The sequence below is a fragment of the Podarcis raffonei genome, chromosome 8 (assembly GCF_027172205.1).
Source record: "Podarcis raffonei isolate rPodRaf1 chromosome 8, rPodRaf1.pri, whole genome shotgun sequence".
NCBI classification, from domain to species: Eukaryota; Metazoa; Chordata; class Lepidosauria; order Squamata; family Lacertidae; genus Podarcis; species Podarcis raffonei.
In genome coordinates this window covers 47,305,091-47,332,076 of record NC_070609.1, presented here as the reverse complement: position 1 = coordinate 47,332,076, position 26,986 = coordinate 47,305,091, and the positions used below count along the sequence as shown (strand labels likewise).

The window sequence follows — 26,986 nt, the reverse complement described above, 5'->3', positions numbered from 1 at the left end:
CTCCGCCTCCTTCTCCTGTTTGCTGTTTCTGCTGGTGGAGCAGCAGCAGCGGCAGCAGAAGCAGTGCGGGGCGGGAGGAGCGAGCCGGCCCTGCCCTGCCCTGCCCTGCCCGGCGCAGCATGGCCAAGCACCACCGCACACCGGCGCGCAGCCCGGAGCCCGTTATCGAGGTCAAGAGCAAGGTGAGCGCGCCCGCCCCCAGGGTGGGGGGCGGCGTGGTAGAGAGAGGGGGGGTCAGATCTGTTGCTGCTGATTTGCCCGGGAGAAAGAGGGGGAATGTGCTCACCAGCAGCAGGGCAAGCTCTGCGCATCGGCGGCGCCGGAGCTGCAGCCTCTCCAGCTCGGGAGTGGTTTTCCAGACCCACAAACGCGAGGTCCGTCTAGCTTGCCCCCTTCCCCTCATGTCGCTGGGGCCCAGGTCACGCCGGGGGCCCGTTCGCCCTGCTGGGGGCAGCCTTGATCCGGCTTGCAGCAGGTGCACCGGGCAGCTGCCGCCACCGTCTCCCCCCCCCCCACGCCAGGCTTGCACCATCCCCACGACTGGAGGGCTTGCGCGACGCATCTCGCCCTCCCCACCCACCCCCGCTTTCTTTCCTGTCCCGGGTGTCTGCTGTGCGCGTCTAGCCTGGCCTAGTGGATGGCGGAACTGGCCGATTGTTTATGCTGCCCCCCCCCCCGCCAATCCTTCGGCAGTGTGGAGACTGCCAGCAGAGGATTATTGCTCCGATCCGTGGGGATTTCTGCCTTCGATGCGGAGTATGTGTGCGGGAAAACCTCCTTCTCCCGGGAAAGGGAACCGAGGGATGCCAGAGTTCTCCGCCGGTTATGCAATGGTGCACCAGAACCGGGAGCACCAGAACCGGGCATCAGACCCGTGGCTATTTAGCATCGGGGCCTCGGAGGGATGCCGAGCTGATTTCTGGAAGCGAGGGGATGCCGCAAGGAATCGGTGGAGCCGGATATTGATCCAGCGTTAAATCCGATTTGGAAGTGAAGGGAGGTGGGATACGTGGTGGGTCAGCAGGTATGCAGTTCAGTCTTCTTGGGTTTATTAACGTGCCTTCGAGAGAGCAGTAATAGAGAATGGAGAGAGATCCTTTACGATGTATTTCCCTCCCCAAATAAGCATTGCAAACGCGAGGACAGATCTCCAACTTCAGACTGGAGGTTGCAGAACCCAACTGATCTTTCTTAGAATTCTACTGACGATTGACATCAATTCTCCCTTGGGATTAAATCTGTTGTTCTCTTTAGAGGGTCAGAATTTTCCCACAAGCAACTGGCTGCGATAGACAGGCACACCTCAGATTATATACAGCATTTCTGGAGCATCCCCTGACTTAAGTCCAATGAGGAATCATGGCTATTTGGTAAAGCACATGCTTTGCATGCAAAATGTCCCAGGATGAATCCCTGAATTTCTAGTTAAAAGGTCTGGGTGATGGGACAGACCTCTGCCTAAGACCCTGGAGAGATGGTGGCAGTTAGAGCAGAGGACAATGCCAAGCTGAGTGTGCAAATAACCTGGTTTACTATAAGGCAGGCATTATGCAAAGTTCCCTGTTTGGCTTTAATAGGCTGTTTGTTGCTCTAATTTACAGTGGTACCTCGGGTTACATACACTTCAGGTTACATGCGCTTCAGGTTACAGACTCCACTAACCCAGAAATAGTACCTCGGGTTAAGAACTTTGCTTCAGGATGAGAACAGAAATTGTGTAGCAGCGGCAGCAGGAGGCCCCATTAGCTAAAGTGGTGCTTCAGGTTAAGAACAGTTTCAGGTTAAGAACGGACCTCCAGAACGAATTAAGTACTTAACCTGAGGTACCACTGTATACCCTGCCTTTAAGAACACAAATCCTTTGACAAGATCCCAGGTTTGGACCCTGACATCTTCAGGTAGGGCTGGGAAAGGTGCCAGCCTGAAATTCTGGAGAGCTGCCATTGGTCAGCATAGAGGATATTGAGCTGGTCTGCAAAACAGCCCCCAAATATAATTAGAATCTGACAATATCAAAAACTCATCAGTCGATGAAACTGCAGGGCAGAAGCAAGAAGCCTGTGGCCCTCCAAATGCTGCTGAACTGCAGCCCCCATCATTGCTAACTGTTGGCTATGGTTGCAGGAGCTGATGGGAGTTGGAGTCCAAGAACATCTGGAGGGCCACAGGTTTCCTACCCCTGATGTAGGGGGATGGAATAGTCCAGCTCAAATAGGAGCAAGTGCCTGGTATTGTTTTCACCTGCTTCTGTCCTTCTCTCTCTCTTTCTCGGTCAGAGCCGTAGCCGGATGATCTTGCGCCCTTGGCAGAACTGTCCCGATTGCGCCCCCAGCCACGGACAAATTAGCTCTTCTTTCTGCCTCTCCTCCAACCCCCCCCCCCATTCAATTCACCCTCTTTTTAAAACTTTTTCTTATGAGGCAATAATCAATATTTTTATTTATTGATATATTTATGGACATACTTTTAAGCCTATTTTTTTGGGGGGGCTCGCCTGCACCCCTGGCAGGGGCCCACCTCACCCCCCCCCCAGCTACGGCCTTGCTCTCAATCCTACTAGATGTTATTTCTCTCATTTGGGGATTTGGGTTTCTCTCCTGGCTGGCCTAGGTGTCTTTTTGTTCCTGTAGGGCAGAGGATGGGAAACCTGCACCGTTGGCCCAATTTCATATGATTGACAAGGATAGGAGAAACTGGGGGAAAGGGGGGGTGTCCCCACCAACCTTTGACTGTGGTCCCAGCCACTTTTGACTCCAACCCTGCCCACTGCTGGATTCCTCCTCTTGACAGAAAAAAGGCTGCCCACCCACCCACCCCCACTGAAGAAGGAAGCTGCTTCAAAAGTTGTGATCTGCCTTGTGCACCTAGACTCATACAGGCTTGATTGGGGAGCTGGGAGGTGACAAGAGGCAGAACTAAGTTGGAAAGGGAAATGCTGCTGGCCATTCACAGTTCTGTAAATCTTTTTGGTTTGACCCTTTCTTAAGGATGGTAGGAAATCCAGGTACCTTCCCAAAAATATTCCCTGCTGCTCCTAGACATAGCCTTCCACAATGCACTTATCTATTCATCGGGGTTGGGAATTTTGTGGCCCTCCAGATGTTGCTGGACTACAGTACCTGTCCTTGCTGACCATTGGCTATACAGTCATACCTCATGTTATGTTTGCTTCAGGTTGTGCATTTTCAGGTTGCGTCCCACGGCGACCCGGAAGTACCGGAAAGTGTTACTTTGGGGTTTTTTCAACACTCGCGCATGTGCAGAAGCAGCAAATCGTGACCCGCAGACGTGCAGACGCGGGTTGCATTCTGCTCATGGTGCGAACGGGCCTCCGGAACGGATCCCGTTCGCAACCAGAGGTACCACTGTACTGGTTGGGGCTGATGTGAGCTGCCATCTAACATTATCTGGAAGGTCACAGGTTTCTCACCTCTGCTCTTCTGTGTCCTATATGAGCAGCATCCTCCTTGCTAACACGCCCCCCCCCCCTTTAGGCTGGTCTTTCCTTTGTGTCTCTGTATTAATTAGGAGCAATACCTCTGAGTTTCAGATGGAACAGAGGAAGCTACCTTATATCAAGTCAGTTGATTGGTTAATCTTACTCAGTATTGTCTGCACTGATAGGCAGAGACTCTCCAGGGTTTCAGGCAGAAGTCCTTCTTAGACTTACTGGAAGATGCCTGAGTTTGAACCTGCGTCCTTTTGCTTGTAATTCTTTCAGCATTACAACAGTGTGTTGAAAACTACCCTCTCCTTTTTTGCAGTGTGGGGATGTGGGGAGAAGCCATCATGTAGAAAGCTCTTTATTTATATGTGAAGTTGTCAATATGTTTATTGATTGATCAATTCTAGTAAATGTCTACCCTACCTTTTGGACTCCCAAAGGAGATCCTGAGCAGTTTCCAGGTTTATTTTTTTTAAAAACTGCACAATAAAAATAATGAGATAAAAGAAAAGCAACAGCAAATATAATAATAAACAAATCATAATATTTATTATATATATATTTATATTATTGTTTCTCACCCCAAATGATAGTTTGGTTACGTGATTGAGGTATGTATCTGCAGTTGGTTAATGAGAACATTCTTTAACTGGTACACTCTGAAGTAAAGCGGAGTTTTTTTCTCCACTTCAGTCATTATGTTCAAGTAGTTGGCCATGTGTAAATATTACTGCGAGTGGTATCTGCACATTGTGCAGGTGGAGAAGGGAGGCATATCATTCCTAGCAGAGACCCCAGGAGAAGATGAGAGCAAGCAAGATAACAAATGCATGAAGAAGAGCTTACTGATCCCTTATAACCACTTCTAAATGAGTTGGTACTCTACTTACCAGGAGTCGTGTTCTTAAAATAAAAGACTAGCAGTTTTGTACTTCATCTGCATTAAAGCTAGCAGTTTTAACTCCCTGGCATATCTGTTAAGGGTGGCCTTGATTTGGGGAGGAAATACTGACCTACTGAAGCAGAGTCCAAAGTCCTTTGGCAGCAGTAAGGTTGGCAGTTGCCATGTATTGCAAGTCTTTCCCCAAATTTGCTGGGACGTGTTTTCGCAGCTTGCTGATTTACATTTGGCCCCCATCTCCTTTTATACAGTTTGATGCTGAGTATCGCCGCTTTGCCATGAAGCGCTCCACTGCGGGTGGCTTCCAGGAATTCTACCAGCTGATCCAGAGAGTCCACCAAATCCCTTGCGTGGATGTCTTGCTTGGGTATACGGATATCCATGGGGACCTGCTGCCCATCAACAACGATGACAATTACCACAAGGCTCTGTCATCTGCCAATCCTCTGCTCCGGATCATCATCCAGAAACGTGGTAAGAAGGTTCTTAAGGAGGGGGCTAGAGCTCACTTTCATTTTAATCCAGCTAATTTATTCTATTTACCGTATTTTTCAGTGTATAAGCCCCCATTTATAAGACGATGCCTATTTTTTGGGAATGAACCAAGCACCAGTCCCCCTATGTCTTATCCATGTATAAGACCTCCAATTTTAAACTTGAAAAATTGGGTGGGGTATAGTCTTATACACGGAAAAATACAGTACTTTATTTTATCTTGCCCGTCACCCAAGGAACTAAAGGGAGTGTTGAGCTCAGAGCAGTATACATAGTTTTCTTCACCCACTGATTTTTTCTTCACAACAGCCTTGCAAGGTGGGTAGGCTGTAGCTGGCTTGGGGATCTGAAGCCTGGATTTCCCTAGATCATGATCTAACCACAATACCACCATTACTTGCAGAGGCAAGAATGCCTTGAGATCAGGATTAGAAATGAAGTATTCTAAAAATTATCCAAATAAGATAAGATATAGGCAGTTTTGTTCTCTGTGTTTGTGGGTGTGAAAGTTTGTGTGTGAGTGCAATATATATATAGAGAGAGAGAGAGAGACTAATCAATTTCTGCTAGCAAGGAGAAAAGACAAGGAACTGAACAAAGCAACAAAACTCCCATCAATAACTACCGGTAAAAGTCCCACTCAGCTAGTTTGACTAGCCACTCTGGCTAGTCAAACTTCATTCACCTCTATGCACTTGTCTTTTTCAGTTTGTCTTTGTAGGTAGGAGGACTAGTACCCTGATTTTTAGCAACAGCAACAAAGGCACACAATGCAGTGCATTTGCTGAAGCTAAGCAAATGTAGCACTGTTTGGAAACTCCTCATGTATGCTGCTTTGAGTTCTGTGACAGATGAAAGACAGGGTATAAATACAATAAGCAAAGAAAAGCTCAAATATTCATAAACTGAATTTTGTGCCAGATCCCAGATTATGCACACCTACAGTGTAATTGTGGAAGTGTGAAATGTGCTGTGCATGTGGTGCTTTTAATGTTCAGGCTGTGGGTCTCTGTGATGGAGGGCATCAGTGCCATCTTAACCATGTCCATTCAGAAGCAGGCTCCATTGAGCTCAGTAGAACTTTCTCCCAAGTAAGCAATCCTAGCACTCCCTTCCATGGGAGTAAGCTCCACTGACTTCAGTAGGACTTGGTTCTGAATAGAATTGGTTAGAATTACACTGTCTGTGCCTAAGTTGATGGTACTCAGATATTACAGCAATGGATTATTTCCTAACCATTTCAAAGGCAGAACAGTTTGCTGGGTGTTACGGAGGGCCCTGCTGAATAGAGACAACACTGATATATTTGAAGGAACAGTATCCAGAAATTATTTTTGCAGTCCTGAGACAGCAACGCTCTGTGTCCAAAATCTATTTAAAGGACAAAAATGAGATTTTCCTGTATCTGAATCTCGCCTAACAGCATATTTGTTTGTTTGTCTAAAGTATTTTTACCTAACTCTTCAGCCAAAAAAAGGCTCCCATAATTACTTACAACAATCAATAATAAGATTGTCCCGCCTTTAACTTTACATTCTAAAAGACACAGCACAAAAGGAAAGGAGATTGAGACGGATGGAGGAAAAAAAGCTAACTCAGCCGGACACAACTTCTTAGTTTCTCACAAGGAGGGAAAGAGCAAGCTCCCTATAGCTGCTTTCTGCTTAGCTAATGGATGGGTCCAGATTGGTCTTTCCCTGTTTTTCCCCATCTTGCCCATTCATGTTCTCTTAAGGTTAGTAGTGGGCAGCAGATGGGGCAGCTTTCTTGAGCATCGTCTCCATCAGCCAACCCACAGGAACTCCAGAATGGCTTATTTCTGGGCTTTATAAGGCAATAACAACTAATTAAAACAGTGACTCCTTGAATAGCTTCACCAAATCATCCCCCCCTCCCGCTTGTTTGCAGATTAGATTAAACCGTTAAAACCAGTTGAAAACAGCCTGACCGAAACCTGTGCAGGAAGGCAATTTTAGAACCTGAATGTTGTGGACTTTTGAAGGCCAGTTGTTGAAGCACAGTTAACATTTCTCTTTGTCCCCAAACAATTCCAATCACCATTCCACGCTTTATAACTGCTTCTACGTTCCTGACATGATAGAAATTGGGGGGGGGGTCAGTTTTCAAATTACCGTTATAATAAAGCAAGAAATACTTTGAGCATGTGAAACTTGACACTTTAAAAATTCACTTAAATCATAGCACCTTCATGACCACAGGAATAAATTGGAGTTTGCTTCTGCTGCCCTGATGCTCCATGCATTTACCTGGGGATAAGTAAAATTTTGTTGTAGAAAAGGATATGTTCTTAAAAGTGGTCTATGTAACAACACACATGCCTGGCTGGCTGACCACTGACCATAATCTTTTTTTGTAAAAAATAAGTAATGATTCCATAGTGACCAGCACTGGCCCAGGCAGCTGCGGTGTTGATGCTGGGTCTGTTTACCTCCATCATTTGCCTCTCTCTGGGAGGTTGTTTAGGGGAACCTGGATTGTGGCCCCAAGGCCCAGACCCAACAGCACAGCTGCTCATACATAATTCCATTGAGTTCAGTGGGGCTGACTTCTAGGGAAGTGGGTATAGGATTCTGCTGTTAGTCTGCTGTACCAGTGCTAGAACCACACTCACCCACTTCAGAGAGCAGCGTGTATATTTCTGTTGTTCTCTGCCAACTAAACATATCAACAAACAAAATCGAAGCTCCTTGAAACTTGAAACCAGAAGTGCAAAAATCTCCTGTCAGAATAAACTATGCAAATTAGGCAAACCGCATAAGCCTATTTTACTGAGCCACCAAATCTGTTTTTGTACACCGGAAGCTGTTCTTCTGAGGGCTGGATGGCAGGTCGCAGGAAAGAGATGAATGAAACATTGGGGACAATGCCACCGTTACTGCTGAACACCAAGGAATATCTAGGCTACTGTACAGAGGAGCCGTTACTGCCTGGTTTTGTTTTTTTGCCTGCTGCAGATGTTTTCAACACCCACTGCAAATGGCCGTAAGAAAGGCCTCTTTTCCCTCTCTTACCTGAAGCCTCCTGCTCAATGGCTGATTCACCAGCCACAGCCCAGGGAAGGTTGCTAAGCCAGAACTTGAAGTGCATCCTTAAGGTGCATTGCTTTAGAAAGAAGAAGAGTGCCAATTTGCACTAAGTGTTCATATGCTAATTTATTTGTATAGATGCAGGTTTAGAAAGAATTTTTAAAAAATAGAAATACCGTATTTTTTGCACCATAACACTCACTTTTTTCCTCCTTAACAGTAAGGGGAAATGTCTGTGTGTGTTATGGAGGGAATGCCTACGGGTGACATGCCTACGGATTTTCTCCTCTAAAAACTATGTGCGGGTTATTGTCGGGTGCGTGTTATAGAGCGAAAAATACGGTAATTACTTTGATGAAAATAGAAATGCATGTCACCGTAGTGCGGAAGACTGTAACCAGGTAATCAGTGCATCTGCTCAGTCTGTTGTCCAAGTGCTTACTGTTGATGGGAGACTTCAAGGCCCCTGATCCCCATTCTCCCCCCACCCTTATGATTTTTCATCTTTGGACTTGGGGTGGACAAAACTGTCCTCTGTAGAGCAGGACACCTGGGCACCCTATGCATCCTCCCTCTGCCCCCTGTGCTCTCCTCTGCCCTGCGGTTTTGCTCTTGGCTGCCTTCGTAGCACAGAAGATGCTACAGGGCTGCCAAGTACAATGATGCTGGTTGCTTGGCACCAGGATTGGCATTGCTGGGCATTTGCCAGGACCTCTTGCCAGGTCTTTCCTAGGCTGGCTCAGCTTCTCTTCCTCCTCACAGGAAGATAGGAATCTTCCGTCTCTTTGTCCATCTTGCTCAATATTATCCACACTGACCGACACCAGCTCTTCAGGGCTTCAGGCGGGAGTCTATCTGAGCCCTTCGTGGAGATGCCAGGGATTGAACCTGGGACTTTCTGCATGCAGGGGAGACCTAGAGTGGCTGGGGAAACCCAACCAGATGGGTAGGGTATAAATAATAACATTCTTCTTATTCTTATTCTCTATCACCAATCAAGGAAAAGGGTCAGAACTCTCCACGCACCTTGCTATCCCTCTTGTTCTGGGCAGCGCTGCAAATTCGGCTCAGAGAGAGAGGACAACTGCCTGGGCAATGGTGCAAGGGGGAGAGGACCTCTTCCAGGAGGAAGGCTCACAAAGGGCTTCTTGCTCAAGGGTCCTGAGGCAAAACCTGAGGTGGCTCTAGTTGGACTGGTTGCTGGGTGGGGTTGGGTGGAGAGAGATTCCACAGCCCTTCACAGTCTCCCTGAGCTAAAAATAAGCCGCTGCGCCAAAAACACTGTGTGATATTTATAACTCTGGAGCTCCATCTGACAAGCTCTGTAGAATAAGGGGTGTGCCACTTAAGGATAGGGACATGGCAAGGCTGCTTTCCCTTCCACTTTGAGAAGTTTCTTGTCCTGTGTAGTACACTGACTTTGTTGAGTGTGTGTGTTTGTGTTTGTGGATGGCCATCTGTCACAGACGCAGGCTTCTAAACACATCACCCATCTGGTCTCCTGTGGCAATCCAGAGTCTTCTCCAGGCAACCAGGCAAGATAAATTTGTCAATGACTAGTTGTTGCTGGGGGTTTCTTCTTGTTGTTTTTTGTCTTCCACGCTGCAAATGATTAAAAAGGTGAACGGAGGCTCATAAAAAGAGAGCTGAGGCCAGGGCCAGTTCCTTCTGTGGGCTTAATTTACAAAGCTGCAGGGACCAGGCTGTGAAATTGGACATGCTCTCCTGGGTAGATTGTGAAGGAATTCCAAAACACTACTAGCGCCGACTTCTGGGATTGCTGTGGGGTGTGTAAGTATGTACGAGTTTAGGTCCCAGGTGCCTCTCTTCTCTCCGATATTACAGACAGCACTAAAACCACAGACCTGTTCAGACTCTTTCTGTTTCTTCAGGTCCATTTTGTTGCTTGTCACAAATATCTTTGGCCTCTTTAGGGGCTTGGGTGAACTGTCCATCCAGCTAGGTGCGATGCATAGGTATGCGCAGCACATTTCTTCAGGGTGTGCATAAAGGGATATTTATTTCAATGAAGGAAGACGGGGGTGGGGTGGGGGAACAACAGGACAAGGAAGAGGTAAAGTGGCAACTGGACAATTGTCATCCAAAACCTCTGGAAGGCAGCAGGTTGGGGAAGCCCAATTTACCCACTGCAATTGTAGTGGGGGGTTTTTTAACCCATCATCCTCAGAATGATTCTGTTTACCCATGTGCAGATTTATGCAAAACAAGTTGTTTATCAACTAAAACCCATATGACTAATTGCCTCTGACTTCTTGAGTTGGGTGGCATCTCAGAGGAATCCCTCTTCCCCCACCTGAACTGCAAATTCTCCTTTTGGCTGTAGCTGATTTATCCCTGGTGCAGCCCCAGGGAGCAAATTCTTCCTTGCAAGGAGCCTCTTTCCAGCCTGACAGCCCTTCAAGCCTTTCCAGCTCTTTAATATCTCTCATGTCCCTACAGCATTCCCTGCAGTGTTGGCATGCAGTGACAAATAGTGCCCAGATGGTAGAGGGGTCCCCTGCAGGCATCCCTGGAGGAAAACAGAGTAGAAAAGAGTCCCCCTGCTGAGTCAGCCGCCCTGTTTTCTGCAGATCCCCAAACTTCTTAATTCAGCCTTCTGCAGTGCCTGTCCTCTCAAGTCATATTATCTTGAGATAACAATGCCTTTCGCCTTTCTGTAGTGACAAACTGATTGATAAGAGGTCATTTGAAGCCCTCTGCTTGCCGACTGCACAGAGGACGTTCAAGATATGCTTCTCACAGTGCAGAAGAGAGAGCTCTTAAGAGTCTCTGCTTACTCTCTAGGGCAGGAATGGGGAATCAGTGGCCCTCCAGATCCCATCAGTCTCACCCCACATGGCCAATGGCCAGGCATGGCAAGAGATGTAGTGAGCATTACCTAGAGGATCCCCATTCCTGCTGCAGGGTCAAAACTGGGTGATTAAAAGGACATATTTCTCCTCTCCTCCAGTTTATTCAATCTTTAAATGCATTTTTACTAGATTTAGCATTTGGGACTGACAATCTTAAATAATAAACCCAAGCATTTTATATCAAGTTCCTGCTCTGTGTATGTGTGTGATGGTCTGTTTACTCCACTGAAACCAATTTAGATTAACATGCATTTGATAAATTAGCATATGGAATTAGCAAGAGGACAAGGTCTCTGCCTCTGTCTTCCTGTCTCTTTCTCCCACTACCTCCCAGCACCAGATCTTCAGAGCCAATTCTGATTTGTGCCTGTGTGTTCTGAGTCCCAGTTACTCCTGATGAATTCCCCTGGACTTCAGATGTGGGCACCTCATGGAAACTGGCAGGTTCCGCTCTAGGGTCTGGCTGTTGGAACAGCCTTTATTTTGCTTTTGCTGCAGGAGAACACCAGAGCCTGAGCTGGCAGCGACAGAGTTAAGTCTGCAGAGTACAGCTCAAAGTGTGATTAAAACTGAATTATTCATATCCCCTTTAATCCCAGCCTGGCATACAGTGGGTAATCCCAGAAGGGGCTGGGTTCCTCTTCCCTCTCCAGCACTGGCAGGTACATCTCATCTAGGCATGGGTCAGGATCTGACCTGGGTAGAGAATTGTGCGAAGAGGGAGTCAGCACTACTGAGCAGAATGAGACCTGCTCAGCATTTTGCATTGGCTGTGCCTTCTGGTGCCAAGTGATGTGGCGTTATAATACAAGGGAGTGGCTCATCACTTACGGTCATGATCTGTCAGGGCCCAAGTGTGATCAACTTACCCCCTTTGCTGTCGGCCCCCCTTTCCTTCACCCCATGTCCCTGGCAATAGGGAGCACTACAAAAGGAATGCCGTAAGAGCCATTCACATTTCAGTGGAAATATAGTCATTCTCTGTAATGCACACTAGGGTCTCAACCTGTGTTATTTCTGGTGCTGCTCCTTGCTCACAGGGTTTATATATAAATCACTACCACAAAACAGTGGTGTCCCACTTCCCCCCTCCTCCCCAGCCAAAAAGACACTTTTGCATTCAGATGTTGTAAACCGGATAACTCCCATGATGCTATAACATTCAGCGTCTCAAAAATTCCAAGGTTGTGAGAGAACCAGTAGCTCCCAAGGAATACAGATCAGCTGGCTAAACGCAGACAGGTTTGGTTGAAAAGCCTTCTTTGGTATGAGAGAGAGAAATTTATAGTGCCTGGCAACCACCTCTGCAGTAGCTGACACTGTGTCTGTGATCATCTAGACAACTTGGGGGTCCTAAAGAGTTGGAAAGTAGGGATAAAAATATTCAAGCAAATCAATAATGTGTTTGGCAGAGCAACGAAGAAAGGAACTATGGATATGAACAAAACGGGGGATGAGCTGGGTGTTTGTCCTGGGTGCCATGCTAAACTCAGCAGCTCAGTGTTAAGTTTGTTAAGTCTGTGGTGCATTAGGGCAAAATTATTTTTCCCTAGTTTTTATTTTATTTTACTTGTAACTCATTCTGAACCATAAGCAAACAATCATAACCCCAACATGGATCTTTCTGCTGCATATTCTCATAACGTAAGATGTATAGTGTTTCAGTGAGCTTACCAGACAATGGGTGGTATTCAGCTGAGTTTTACTCAGAGTAGAACCACTGAAATGAACGAGACTCAGTTAGGTTCATTAAGTTAAATAGCTCATGCACCACACTCATATCAGTCAGGGGGAAACAGCTGAAAGCTAGTTTTTGTCCCCTTTCATGGGCATTTCTGGGGAAATCTGGGAGCAGGAGGGCCTGTTGCACAGCCAGGTTTTGCAATCCTGCACAAGAAGCACTGGGCTTGGTAATGCTGCAAAACTGATCGTGGCAGGTGGAAGGGGTGTGTTCCTAAAGCACTATTAATAATAGAGATGGCCCTTGATTTGTGTTGAAGTCAGGATGGGTGCACAGGGGACAAAGAGAGGACTAGGAACATAAGAAGAGGCTGCTGGATCTGACCACATGCCCATCTAGTCCATCATCCTGTTCTCACGGTGGCCAGCATATTATCTATGGGAAGCCCACAAGCAGGACATGAGCACAACAGCCCTCTCCCTGCCTGTGATTCCCAGCAAGTGGTATTCAAAGGCATACTGAGTGGAGGTAGAATATGGTGGCTAGTAGAACCTCAATGAAGTTGGGAGATAATTGACACCTGGGGAACAAGGGGTGGGCTTGAGCAGTGGAGACCTGCCCATCTGATCTGTGCTTGCTTTGCTTTCTTTCCTTCTTGCAGCGGAAGCCGACACCAGCGTCTTTGCCTCCAACTCGCTGCAGCGGAAGAAGAAGGGGCTTCTTCGCCCTGTGCACCAGCGGGCCAAGCCGCACTTGCTGATTGGCATGCCGCAGGACTTCCGCCAGATCTCCTCCATCATCGATGTGGACATTCTGCCCGAGACCCACCGGCGGGTGCGGCTGCACAAGCACGGCTCCAACAAGCCCCTTGGCTTCTACATCCGGGATGGGGTCAGCGTGCGCGTGGCACCCCACGGGGTTGAGAAGGTGCCTGGCATCTTCATCTCCCGCTTGGTCAAGGGGGGCCTGGCGGAAAGCACGGGGCTGCTGGCCGTGAATGACGAGATCCTGGAAGTCAACGGCATCGACGTGGCAGGCAAGTCGCTGGACCAGGTCACGGACATGATGGTGGCCAACAGCCACAACCTCATCATCACCGTCAAGCCAGCCAACCAGCGCAACAACGTGATCCGCAGCAGCAAGGCCTCGGGCAGCTCTGGCGTGTCCACGGACAGCACCCCCAGCCAGCAGACACCTAGCCCGGCCTCCCAGTACCTGAGCAACTGCAGCACAGCAGAGGGCGAGAGTGATGAAGAGGGTGACCTGGTGATTGAGAGTGATTTGCCTGCCAGCTGCCCCAATGGCGGCCTCCTGGAGAGCTTGCAGCACAGCCTGTCCCTCTACAGCTCCCAGGGTTCACTGCCCTCCCTGAACAGTCACAGCGGCAGCGGCAGCCCAATCCGGGGCAGCCGAGCAGGCAGTCTCCGGGAGGATGGCACGGTCATCACGCTATAGCCCCAGGCAGTGCCCCTCCCTCGTCTTCTGAATTTCAGCATTTCCACGGTCAGTTTGGCAGTACCTTCTTCCTGGCCAATGGAGCTGGAACTGGGGGCCCCGTCTCGAACACAAGACACTGCCCAGACCTGCCACCACAGACTCTCTCTTGCTCATTGCCTGCAGACCCAGTGGCACTATCTCCGCAGCTGCTGGAGCAAAGGTGGCAGCTGGGGTTTGGAGCAACTGGGGCCAAGCCACTTTCCTCCCAGTCCTTAGCCACCCAAGAGGTTCTTTCTTGCTCCCCATTGAACCAAAGCAATGGGAGTTCTACTACCTTCTCCATTCCCTCTCTTCAGCCCCTGTCTTCATTCTGGACAGGTAGAAGGAAAAAGGCAGGGATGCTCTTGCCTCTCTCACAGTCTCTGGTTCTCCCCTCCACCAACTGTCAGCTCTCATGAAGTGTTTGTTTTTAGTTATTTGTTTTTACGATAACATGCATCACAGATTAATATATTGCAACAAACTATTAAAACTTTTTTTTAAAAGAAATGTGCATTCACATGATTTTTAGAAGTGTGCTGGTCAAGCACGATGAGGAAGCTCTGGTGCCTGTGCTGGGAAATTGAGCAGGGTGGTCCCAAACATGCAAGATGCATTATTCTGCTCAATAGGATGCTGGAACCCTCTGGGACTGGTAGGGCAGCAAGGGAAATGTGACTGAGGCAACTTGGCTTTTTGCTGTCTGACTTGAGTAGATAGATGTTTAGCTGACTGGCTAGATCAACTGCTGGATCAGGATCTGAAACTGAGTTGCACCTGAAGCATAGCTGCTATTATCTGTTAAGGTTGTTGGTTTTGTTTTTAAATGAAGAACACAGGAAGCTGCCTTAGACTTAGTCAGACCACTGGTCCATCTATTGTCTATGGTGACTGGCAGTGGCTCCTCCAGGGTTTCAGGCAGGGTTCTCTCTAAGCCCTACTGGGAGACGCTGGTGATTGAACTAGGGACCCCCTGCATGGAAAGCAGATGCTCTCCCACTGAGATATGGCCATTCCTTGATTAAAATATAAGCAGAAAGGTGGGGAGAAATGTTTTCACCCTTCTAACTAGTTGGAAAGATAAAAGGGAAAAGATAGCTGAATATGTTTCTAACACACGCAGATTCAAAAGCAGGTCTTAGGCCTGAAAGGTTGGAGAGCTTTGGGCTAGTCCAGCTCTTGGCAGGGTGTATGCCCAGCTGGCCCCTTGCTCATTCCTATTGTGTGCAAGAATTCTATACACTGGCAAACCAAAATGGTGTTAAGTGCTTATTTCAACCTCCAAGATAGTGAACACAAAGAAATCTGCATGATGATGTGGCTTATGCAAATATTATATGCTAATTTGAATTCTCCCAGGATGTTTCAGATACCTGCTGATAGCAGTGACTGTATATGTCCGTCAGTGGGAGGGGAGCATCATCAGGAATTAAGACATGTGCCAACCCACTGAGCTCTGTGGCCCTCAGTATACTGATGATCTGGCCTTGCAAGGTGTCCAGCTTCTTGCTAGATCTCTTGCCTGAGCCCTTGGCACCTGCCTCTCCATTAATAAAAAAGAAAAGGTTTCAAGCATAATATGCTTCCACATCACTTTCATTTTTCTCCTGCAAAAAGCAACTGACGAAAGGAAATAGAAGCATCTCTAACAAATCACCCATTCATCCCAGCTGCATTTCTACCAGGTCAGGATCATTTGCACTGAAATGGTTTTTAGGGAGATGTTTAATTTACCATTCTAAATTGAAGGAAGGTAGTCTTCTCTTGTTTTGTTCATTTTAAGTCTGACCAGCTAAAATGCTCATAGTCTGTAGCAGGGGATCTTAAATCATGCCAAACTAGCCAACTGCAGCTGCTTCCACCTCAGGAGAGACGTTTCGCTGCCTAAGACCTTGATATGCTGTGAATCATTATCTTGTGCAATTACTGGGGTCCACGACCAGAGGACAGCAGTGGCCAGGTACAGGGTTCAAGGCATCTCTTCGTTCCCACTGGGCTTATATTTAACTGTTGGCCTTAAACACGGTGTAGTAATTCACCTGTAGATAGTCACTGCAGGCCATGTTCACAACCAGCCAGCCACGTGAAAGAAAGCCTCTGGGATTTAAGAACTCTAAATGAGGGTCTGTGGCCCACCATTCACTCCCACTTGGAAGCTGTTGCCAAGCAGGGAGCGGTTGAAATTGGGATGGAAAGGGTTATTCTGTGCTGCAGCACCCACTTGATGCAGTGATATCGTAAATCAATTTGAAGATTGTTTCCAAGCCCGATTGCTTTGTAAGGAATCTGATTTTGTGTCAGAAGGGTTAAAATTGCGAATCTCCATGCACTGGGAACCTCCCATCCAAATCCACCTCTTCTCAAGGCTAGTGAGTGAGTTAACAGATGGTCAACTGGTCAACCTGCAGTCCTGTATCAGGGCCACAGCATGCCTGCTTCCCACATAACATAACCTGTTACTGGTGCCCTAACAAGCACAAGGTCCACAGAAAACTAACCAAGCTTTTCTCTGCTTTGTCGGTCGAGGTAACTCTTCTAGGTGCCTGAAACTACAATTTTTGCATGGAAAGGAGAACACTTGAAGACAGTACAGAGCTGTCAGGGCTTTGCACCATTACCCCCTAGGAGAGTTTGCACAGCCAAAATAACTCTTGTCTGTCATTTCCAGAGGGGAGGAAATGTTTTATGTACTCCAACTACCCCACGGGGAGGCAATTAATCCTGCTACTGCTGTCCATCACCCTTCACTGCAACCCTGTCCAGGGTTTGGTTTGGGTTGTTGTTGTTTTGGGGTGGCGGAACTAGATTGCCTGTTAACCTTATTAACCCTTTCCAACCCTGCCATGCTGCTCAATCCTGCCAGCTCTTAAAAGATATGGACTATCTTTGCCCTGCCTATGATTTTAGTGCCACTTGGCTCCAGGGTCCTTTAGAAATGAAGGACAAGCCTGAAAGGGGAGTTTTTCAGGCAGCAAAACATAAGCAGCAGCCCCATCTCCTCTACCTTAGCTTTGTGTTAGTGTAAAAGGCAGCAGCAGCTTTTCCATGACGCAGAATCAAGTGCAGCTTTTCAGATTAATTATATTAAAAAAAGAAACAGGCACTTGAATTCCACTTCACATGAGCCTATGACTGTTTGAAGCTTGCTGGGCCTACTTAGCATCCTTCCTAATACTGAACTTCTTATCCAACTATGGATCCTTATACAGGCTTCTGTTAGGTAAGACTCCACGTCCAACTAATGCACAATCCCTTTCTCTGACACTCTCAGCATAGGGTCTCTCTCATCCCCTCCTGACCCATTTAGGTGGAGGTGCCAGAGGGGCCTTCTGTGTATGCAAAGCAGGTGCTCCTATGATTCATCCTTGCCTGCAGTTCTGAGGAGCAGAGACTTGCTGTGTTTGTACGATGTATCATCCAAATGGAGGGTGCATTCACCATATATCTGTAAATTAAAAATAATCCCTCAGCCATTTAAAGAATCTTTCAGAGTGCTTGTGAAGGCACCCAGTTTCCGCCTCTGTTCTGTGACAAGTGCTTTCAAAAGTTTGTTTGTTTATTTATTTAAAAACCTACCCAACTATTTAAGTTAAAATTGAACACCTATCCCTCTGAGCACTGGCCGCTTGTCCAGCCAATGCGTGGAGCTGAACCGTCTTGCAAAAAAGCAGAACAACGCCCAGGGTGCCTGCTCAGTCCTGCTCCTCAATGTTAGAGCTCCTCAATGCACTCTTCCCAGAGGGGCAGCTCTGCGAATTCAAGCTGTGGTTACAGAGGATTTACAGATCTCACAACGGCCAGAGTCCTCTGAGACCAAGCACCTCTCTCTCCCCTCCACCACAAACCATCCCTTCTCCTTTTTGGCAACCTACTCCTTTTGCCTGAAGAACAAGGAAGGGGAACCTGTGGCCTTCCAGATGCAGTTTGGACTACAACTTTCATCACCCTTGAACACTGGAAATCAAAGTTCAGCAACTTTTGGTAGGCCACAGATTCTCCCTACCCTTGGTGTGAAGCAAGACAAGCAGACAGGTATGATGCAGACCTCTGTTGCATCCCAGCTCCTGAGAGGCTGGGTGCCAAGAGCAAGCACCAGAGAGTGGTCAGCCACACAAGTGTGGGGCAGAAGCTTGCATCACTGAGTCAGCCAGCAAGGATGGCTGAGAGGGGGAAGAGGATTTCTGGCTGAGTGAAAGAGCAAGGAAGGAAAAAGAGACCTTTCCTCTCCATTGCAGTCCAGAAGAGAAGGCTGGGAAAGGGAGCATCTTGCCTCTGCCTAGGAGTCCAGCTTGATAAAGACTTTGGGCCGAGAGAATATTTTGAGTGCCTCCTCGATCTGCGACAGCTTATTCTCCAGGGTGGCACGTCTGTTCTGGACGCTGAGGGTGTCAGTTCGCACTGGAAGCAGCAGGAGGTCTTTCAGGAAGCGCTCTTGGCCTAAGAGTGAAGAGGAAGAGTGACCAGCTTACAGTTAAGGATGCCTGCTCAATTCAGTCAGTGCAGACAAGACTGAGCTAGATATACAGCTAGATGGACAGCAACCTGACTTGCTATAAGACATCTTCCTATGTTCCATAGAGCCTCTGCCAGGTGTGTGGGGCCATGTGGCCCTCCAGATGTTGTTGAATTAAACCTCCCATCATCGCTGCCCATTGGCCACCCTGGCTGGGGGTGGTGGGAGCCCAAAAACATTTAGAGGGTGGCAGGTTTCACATCCCTGAACTAGACCATCCTGGACCAACCCGGCATGAAGCAGCTTCACATGTCTTGCGTTCTGCCCTCCTTACTTTGTTTGAGGTTGTTGAGCGTCTCCAACCGCTGGCTCTCTGGCATCATGGTGTGGCCAGGTGGCATGGAGGGGTCAGGCATGTTGCGCTGGCGCTCCTCTGCCTCTTTGCGCCAGTGGTCCTTCCTCTCAATCAGGCTAAATCACAGCAGAAAGAGCATATCAGTTAAGGCGAGGAAAGAATGGCAGAGAAAGCTAGGAGGAAACAGCACCTCAGACTTCAAGGAACAGAGTGTGGCCTAGCCTCACGTCTCTCCCCTCGGGGTCCTACAAACCAATTAAGTGGTGAAGAAACAGAAGAGAAGTTGGGACAGGGGGCAGGAAGAGATGTGGTGTTTACTGCAGTCAGGGCCATCAATCCAGCCTCTCAGAAATGAAACTCCAGGAGGAGGTTTCAAACGCAGGCATAACATGGCAACCCTGACTTGTACCTCTCACCAACTAGGTGGAGATATTCCAAATCATCGGAAGTTTTTGAATTGTCTTCAAGGGCAGCCCCACAAAGAGCACATTGCTGTAGTCTAATCCCAAAGTTATCAAGGCATGAATGAGGATAGCCACGTCATTTTCAGCAGTGAGTATAGCTGGCCAATCAGCCCAAGCCAATAAAAGCATTCTATGGTGCAGACAAAACCTGGGAATCCAAGAACAGAGCTGCACCCAGAAGTAAGTATTCCCTTCTATATCTTTATGAAGAGTTGTGACCCCACCCATTTTATCCATCCTGAATGGCAGAATCTCCAATTCAGAATACTGTTTTATTTATTTCAAATCACAAACAAAAGGGGCTAGAAACTTCCTCAAAAAAATAAAGCAGAGATTCTGGGAAACCTAAATTCAGCAGCTGATAGGAGATGCCATCATGCTTATATGGCAGTCCTGCACATGGGCAGAATGCTCCCAAACTTACTTCTGGTGCTCATGCCAGACAGACTGCTGTGTCTGAGATGGTAAATCTGTTCCTGCCATTTCAGACCGCAGGTGGTGGATCACATGACTGAAAACTCTCCCTTTAACAACAAACTCACCGCATATGTAAGGCTACTATGTCAGGGAGAACAGCTCTCACTTAGCTTTCTCCTTGACATGCTAGTTTTCTATGGGAAGGGAAGGGATACTCAAACTTGTGACACCACTTTGCAGTCTTGTAGAAAGGTTGAACATTGATTTCTTTACTTTTCTTTTTCAACCTTATATTTATTGGGTATTAATTTTATTTTCTTCCAAGTAGCCTCGGAGGCCTGTTGCAACACAGAAAAGCATGGATAGCAGTATTTGAAACAAATAAATACTGAAGCCAGGTGGGTCAGGGGTGAGTTGGATACCTACTAGTGGGGGACATGGCCTTTCTGCTTAGCGTTGTACTCTTCCTGATCCTTGCGTTTCTGCTCCAGCACTTCGGTCAGCGACTGCAATGAGCGTGAGCGCTGCAGCTGAGCCCGTTTGGCGTTCCGGGCGTTGTGGCTGACAAAGTCCACCCCTTGACCCTCCTCCTGGTTCTGTAATGAGAAGGTCAAAGAGCTGGTAGGCAAAGAGCTTCGGGTGTCAGGAAACGTTGCTTTTCTATAGACTAGGGACAGGTTTGGTTTAATTTCTCCTAGCCCCTAGCCAACTTTGAAAGCACGGATCATGTCTTTGTGGCAGGGGGAGGGAATATCCCCCCCATTAGATCAAAGAAACAAAATAATTTGGGGGTCACAGAGAAGTAAAAAACATTCCAAGAGTGCTTTGGAAGTGCTGGAAGTCAACCTGATGCACAACTGCAAAAAATGTCCCTCCCTCTGCCTTGGGACACCACAGAGCTCCATCATTTACTGCACCCCTGGAATGGAGAGGTTGGGAGGAGGTTGGCTAAAGCACTAACCACTCATGAGGAAATGGAAGTATAAAGCAGATTGCATCAGCACCGGTGGGCATCTCCCCGCCCCCCACCTTGACACTCCCATTCTGTGATTTTGCAGCTGCTGCATCTGCTGTTGCTCCGGACTGGGCTGGGTTTGGAGACGGTGACCTGCAGGGACGAATTCCTGCACCGCAGCGCGAATAGGCTCTCAAGTATCTCTGATGCTCTGGATTTGGAGGACTAGGACTCTCCTAGGAAAGAGGAAAACAGGAGGAAGAATTACTGCACAGTCACAGACGGGTATAGACTGAAGAACCCAGAGAACATCACTGATCAACCTTCAGCACAGTCTATTGCACCTGTTCCTGATGACCACCACCTACGTTGTTTTAAACTGGGACATCAGACAGAGGTTGCCAATATTCTCAGATCTGTGGGCACATTTGGAATTTTGAGAGTGCCATCAGCACAATCCCATCTGTTTCTTCTTTGCTCACGCCCTGCATCACTTCCCTCTCGGCAGACAGAAAGAGAGACAGCACGTAAAATGTATTGCCAATAAGCAGTAGTAGAAATACCTGCAGCTTTGCTTTGACTTTAGACTCCACACTCTCATACTTCTGAGACTTCCACAGGGCCTTCACAGGCTTTGGTTGGCTGAGCTCCCGAGCCTGCTCCTTCTCTCTGCATTTCCGCTGAATCTCTCGCATGCGCCTCAGATTTTCCTTCTCGTAGTCCTTGTGATCTTTGCCTGCATTGGCAAGAAAAAGAAAACACTGCCCTACAATCCTTGAGCTACAGGCACAAAAGCCTCTCTCCCTTGAACTTCCTTATGTTTTCCTTGTAAAAAATAAAATAAAATAGACAGCTCACCTGTAACATGTGTAGAGAGACAAGCACTCATATTTCTCTCCGTCTTACAGAGGTTGTACAGCCAGGATTACACCACAAATCAGGGGTAGCCAAAGTCTTGCCCTCCAAATGTTGTTGACTACAACTCCCATCAGTCCTAGCCTCCATCATCCCATCAGGCATGATGGGAGATAGCCACATGGCCTATCACTGCTGTAGGTGAAGAAACCTACTGTAACCACTGTTAAGATGGGTAGGCTGAAAAACAGTGGCTGGCCTGAAGGTCACCCAGTGAGCTTCATGGCTGAGTGTAGATCTGAACCGGGGTCTTCTGAGTCCCAGTCAAATACTTTTAACTGCTACACCACCCCTAATGCTGTCAACAGCAGGCTGGCATCTGTCCCCATGTTGCGACCACACTTACGCTTAGGTGTCACCTCCTGGAAGAAGGAGATCCCATCCAGCTGCAGGAGAGCTCCCACTGTGCCCTTCTTTCCCATCTCTAGAATATCCTTGGCATTTGGCTTAATCCGTGGAGGAGGGTGAGCAAGGCGGGCACTGTAGCATTCAGGGTAGAGGCTGCATTCTGGAGGAATGGGGCCGGGGAGCAGATCCAGCTTCAGAGAGTTCCCTTCCAGTCTCCCTCGTGCTAAAGATGGAGAAAGAGAGTCGAGAAAGACTGCAGCTCAGAGATAAAGTTAATGCAGAAGCTCTCAGGTCAAATGTCTGAACACTTCCAGTTAAAAGGAGGCGATGGGAAAGACCCTGGGCCCAGGACCCTGAAGAGCTGCTGCAGGTCAGAATAGACAATACTGGGGTATAAGGACAAATAATCTGACTTGGGAAAAAGAAGCTTCCTATGGTCCTATTTTCCTAACAGAACGAGAATTTACACATTCTGTCACCCTAAATTAGCACTTTTTCTAGACCAAATTATTCCTGACCAGTGTCCTCCCCAGCCTGCTCCAGCTCAACCTCTAGTATCAAGCAGCTGCTTGATTACTGTTCTCTTAAGGGTCCTTTATTAGGGGTGCAGAACCTGATGCCGCTGAGCACCCATCAGCTCCAGCCAGCACAGCCAATGGCCAGTGGTAATGGGAGTTGCAGACCAACAAGTTGAAGGACCACTGGTTCCCCACCCCTGACGTCAGCAAGAACTAGTGAGTGATTAGAGAATTCTACCCATTACAGAGAAAAATATGGATCCTTCTCTTTTCCAAAGGTGAAAAGGAAAACTGATTATGCACTGAGATTACCAGGGTACCCCAGGATCACACAGCACACTCACCTGATAGGGGACGCCTGTAGTAATCGGGACAAAGGGAGGGATCAGGGGGAATGGGCCCCGTAATCCTGGAGGGCCCCTCTGACATCTCAGCCTCAGCTCCAGACCAGGAATCAAGAACTGCAAGATCTCACTTTCCTTAGTTCTTCCTCCTTCAAAGTCACTGGCAAAGCATGGCCAATTTATCTGGAAGAACAGGAAACTGTAGGGAAGCTGCTGCAAGGAACTAAACAACATCATATCCTCAGTGTTGGTTTTATTTCACATCACCCACATCATGCTAGTCATAGAAACATTGCTACTATTATCATGTCATACATGTTAACTACTGCAATAAAGCACACATTTGTATTATATTTATTTCTGTCCCGCCTTTTCCCGAGGGATAAACACAGCTGCTTACAGATAAATTAGAAACAGCTAAAAACATGAGGCGAGAGGCAGAATTTAAAAAACAATGAAACATTAATACAGAATTAAAGCTAACTAACTATATATATGATCTATTAAAATATACAGACAATTATAACAGAATACAAAACAGCCCCAGTCCTTTCCTTAAAATGAGTGAGTTCCCCAAAGGCTGTTGGAATAAGAAAGTCTTCACCTGCTGGCAGAAGGGCATGGGAGTATACATGTGCCTATAAAAAGCAGGATGCGCAATTGGTTCTGAATATGGTGTCTAGATTGATAATGAATCCCCGTATGATAAGTATATTTTTTCTGGGTGTAACTTCAGAAGGAAGTTCTTCTAGTAGTCCCAGCACAGACATGGTTAAGCCATTGAATTCGCTACCACAAGATATAGTGGTGGCCACCAACTTGGACGGCTTTAAAAGACAAATTTACGGAGGTTAAGGCTTTCAGTAGCAACTACTTATGATCACCATTTGCAATCACTCATAATAATGATTCCAAAAGAGTTTACAATGCAGACTAAAACAATACAGTACAACCCTATACAAGTCTACTCAGCAGTAAGGCAGGTAAGCCATACTTAATCCGAGGCTGTATAAGGGTGTTCTTTTTCCCCTCAAAATACTTGAGCATATAATGCTCATGTATTTTGAGATATAAAAAGAATAAAACTACCCAGTATCTCCTGGAGTTTTAAATTTTGTATTCTTAAAGTTTAATTGCTGCTATTTGATTGTTATTGTGGAGTTATTTTTAGCTTGCCTTTTATTTTTATTCTGTCACATTCTCCTGTTTTTAATTCAAATCTCTTTTATTTTACTGGATAGAAGTACTCAGCTATCACTATGATGCATCAGTTACAGTCTGGTTTTTGCCTGAAGCATTCAAAGAGGCAACACAGCAATACTAACGGACAAATCAGTTTGTTTTCTCAACTATGTTAAAAGCTTGGTGTTGAATTACCAGTTGCATTGTTTGTTTGTTTTTACATGTTTTCAGACACAGATATAATTGCTTATACAACACGTGAGAATATCTTTGAAAAGCAACAGTAAAATAGGCCTCAGCGCTGCCAAGTGTTTCTGGTAAAGGCCAAGCTCCTGGGAGCTGTACAGAACCCAAGTCTCTGGGTTATCACCATTAAGAGGAGCCTCTGTTTCAGTGCCAGCTAGCAAGGGAAACATCTGGCTTTATCTTCCTACCATGGATCTCACCTCCAAAATGTTTCCTATGCACCTCCAAACAGGCAGTGACACCTCCATCACACCCCAAAGCTACACACAGAACCCTGGAATTCTGCCCACTCAAAACAGGTGCAACCATCACGGCTGAAGCACAGTGCCAGACATCACAAAGCTGTCAGCGCAGTCAAGCGGGCAAAAAGGCGGCAAGGGGGGGGGGGAACCTCTCGAGCAGCCATCTGCCTCCCATCACCTTCCCAACGCTCACCTCAAGATGCTCCCAGAGCACATTCTGCACATTGACTATCCTACCTCAGCACCTAGGTAAGATACACTCAAGCAGATTGTTGCTGTTTTTGTAGAGAAGGGATGGCTGAAGCTAAACAACCGTAGCCAAGCTTGCTTCATATATAGGAAGCCAAATGCCTTCCTCACACCTCAGTTAAAAGGGGGGGGGGCGCGAGAGCGCTTAGCAGGACACTATTGGCTTCATTCCAGGTACAGCACAGAGAATGTGTTTATTCTGTTGGCTTGGAGGGCAAACGGCTGTTAGGAGCCAAGTACAAACAAGCTGCTGGAAAGGCTCCTTTGCCCTACATCAGGGAAACTGCAGCAGCCTAAAACTGAGGGAAAGGAGGACTTTAGGATTGATTATTGCAGTGCAATTAAGGGGCAATTGGTTCAAGCCTGGGAAGTAGCTGGAAAGGCAATTGCAACATGACAAAAGCCCATTTTGGTACGACTCAGGCAGAAGAACTCATGATCTGTTCGTCCCCAAGTCCCAAATTACATAATATCCAGACTGATTCACACATGCTACCTGCATTAGGGCACACGTGACGGGAAAAAGGCTGCCTGAATCTTTTGCCACAAAGACAAACTGCAGCTTTGTATGCCAGTCCTGAACTCATATTGGAAACCGTACAGCCATTAATGAAAAGAGCAGTTTCCAATGGTTCAGGCAGACCATTTGCCACAAGAACAGACCAATACAGATAAGAAAAGGAAAGCAACCAGTCACAACCGAAATGGTTGCAAGAATTGATCCTGGGTGCCTAAGACTGAGGTTGCTAAAGAGCACATAAAGCTAGTCTATTCCATTTCTTCCCAAATATAACACACTCCCTTCACAAGTATCATCTCATATGAGCCTTTAAGTCAGGGATGGGTGGACTTCAATCCTTTTTGAAAATACAGTGCCCATGGGTCATCAAACCCAGGTTAAATTCATAAAGCAAGAATGCACCCTTCCCTTCACAGTTAAGGCATAATTTAAATAAGAGCTACCACGGATGTAGCAATTAGAATGTCAAACTAGGGCCCTATCTGCACTATATATTTAAAGCAGTATCATACCACTTTAAATAGTCATGGCTTCCCAAAACAAATCCTGGGAACTGTAGTTTGATAAGAGTGCTGAGAGTTACTAGGAGACCCCCCTATTCCATGCACAGAGCTACAATTCAGTGATTTCACTGTCAGCCCCTCTTCCCAGAGAACTCTGGGAACTACAGCTCTGTGAGGGGTACAGGGGTCTTCCAACAACTCTTTTACAGACTATACCTCCCAGCTTTCTTTGTGGGAAAGCCATGGCTGTTTAAAATGGTATGATACTGCTTTAAATGTATAGTGCAGATGGGGCCTAAGACTTGGGGGCTGGGATGGGAGACAGATGCAAATCTTCACCAAGCCATGATGCTCATTAGGACACTATGGGTAGTTTTGCTGACACGTTTGTATGCCACCTTGGAATCCTCTTGATGAAAGGTGGAGATGTTTTAAATGATCTACCCTCCTTTCCTCTTTAAGAGCAACTCTGGTAGATCGGACCAAAGGACCACCAAGCCCATAATTCTGTTTCCACAGTTGTAAATTAGATTCCCAGGAGAAGCCCACAAGCAGGACATGAGTGCAACGAGCTCACTCTCCTCAGCATCTGGTATTCAAAGAAGCATGCTGCTTCTGATGGCAGAAATAATATAAAGTTGTCAATGGGAGGAGCCACTAATAACCTTTTGAAGCTGTCTAAGCTGGTGGCCACCGCCTCTCCCGACAGCAAATTCTACATCTTTAACAGAGATTAGGGAAATGAGGGTAAGGCTATCAATAACTCCTAGCCACAAAGGCCATAGCTCTTCTTCCAGGTGCTTCTGAAGGCCAGTCGCTGGGAGCCACAGGTGGGAAGGGCGCTGTTGGGCTCAGGTCCTGCCTGCTGAGCTTCCCGTGGCCACTGTGAGAACAGGATACCGAACTAAGATGGGCATTTGGCCTGATCCCTGAAAGTTGAATTATGCGCTGCGCCCGTTAGTTCTTCCTTTTGTCTTGTCTCGAATCTCCCTCCGCTCGGCGTCCTCGGAGGACCCCTGTCGCTGGCACTGCGAGGGGAAGGGAAAGCAACTTCTCCCCGTGCACTTTCCATGCCACGCGCATGTTTTCACAGCCCCCCCCCCGCCTTTTCACAGCGAGCGCTGCCCAATCAGACCGAAGGCCCCCTTAGTCCGGCACCCTGTTTCCTCAGAGCGGCTAAGCAGATAGGAAAGCCCACATGCTGCTCCGCCCCTTTCGCAGCCCCTCACTCACATTTCTGGTCTCCTCTGCCCAGCGGCACTGAGCGGCTCTCTCCGAAGAAGCGGCGCGGGAGTCAAATCCCTGGCAGTTGTACTCCCCGCCTCCTGTCTCTAAGCAACAGGCGCTTCCTGTCGCA

At 47.4% G+C, this 26,986-nt stretch overlaps 2 protein-coding genes across 3 annotated transcripts; one reads left to right on the top strand and one right to left on the bottom strand.

Annotated features, from left to right (window-relative positions):
- The first annotated feature begins 3 nt into the window (after positions 1 to 3).
- Positions 4 to 14,741, top strand: PARD6A (par-6 family cell polarity regulator alpha). Its single transcript, XM_053399746.1, has 3 exons — positions 4 to 182; positions 4,598 to 4,820; positions 13,104 to 14,741. Exons 1-3 carry the CDS (start codon positions 120 to 122, stop codon positions 13,895 to 13,897), a joined length of 1,080 nt encoding a protein of 359 aa, XP_053255721.1. The 5' UTR covers positions 4 to 119; the 3' UTR covers positions 13,898 to 14,741.
- Positions 14,742 to 17,879: 3,138 nt separating this feature from the next.
- Positions 17,880 to 26,958, bottom strand: ENKD1 (enkurin domain containing 1). 2 transcript variants are annotated; one of them, XM_053399744.1, is made up of 8 exons: positions 26,863 to 26,958; positions 22,688 to 22,870; positions 21,824 to 22,048; positions 21,126 to 21,298; positions 20,637 to 20,798; positions 20,034 to 20,203; positions 18,706 to 18,842; positions 17,880 to 18,355 (listed from the first exon to the last, which is right to left on the bottom strand). In XM_053399744.1, the coding sequence occupies exons 2-8, from the start codon at positions 22,770 to 22,772 to the stop codon at positions 18,195 to 18,197; spliced, it is 1,113 nt and encodes a 370-aa protein (XP_053255719.1). In that variant the 5' UTR covers positions 22,773 to 22,870; positions 26,863 to 26,958; the 3' UTR covers positions 17,880 to 18,194. The 2 variants fall into 2 exon arrangements, with proteins under 2 accessions (XP_053255719.1, XP_053255720.1); XM_053399745.1 differs by having other exon boundaries at positions 22,688 to 22,910; positions 26,863 to 26,950.
- Between the last annotated feature and the right edge of the window lie 28 nt (positions 26,959 to 26,986).

Excerpts from the sequence above, each read along its gene's own strand:
- PARD6A (XM_053399746.1), top strand. The coding sequence starts at position 120 with ATGGCCAAGCACCACCGCACACCGGCGCGCAGCCCGGAGCCCGTTATC. Across the intron at positions 183-4,597 it reads TTATCGAGGTCAAGAGCAAG|TTTGATGCTGAGTATCGCCG; the intron begins GTGAGCGCGCCC and ends CCTTTTATACAG. Across the intron at positions 4,821-13,103 it reads GATCATCATCCAGAAACGTG|CGGAAGCCGACACCAGCGTC; the intron begins GTAAGAAGGTTC and ends TCCTTCTTGCAG.
- ENKD1 (XM_053399744.1), bottom strand. The coding sequence starts at position 22,772 with ATGTCAGAGGGGCCCTCCAGGATTACGGGGCCCATTCCCCCTGATCCC. Across the intron at positions 20,799-21,125 it reads AAGTCAAAGCAAAGCTGCAG|GAGAGTCCTAGTCCTCCAAA; the intron begins GTATTTCTACTA and ends CCTCTTTCCTAG. Across the intron at positions 20,204-20,636 it reads CACAGAATGGGAGTGTCAAG|AACCAGGAGGAGGGTCAAGG; the intron begins GTGGGGGGCGGG and ends TTCTCATTACAG.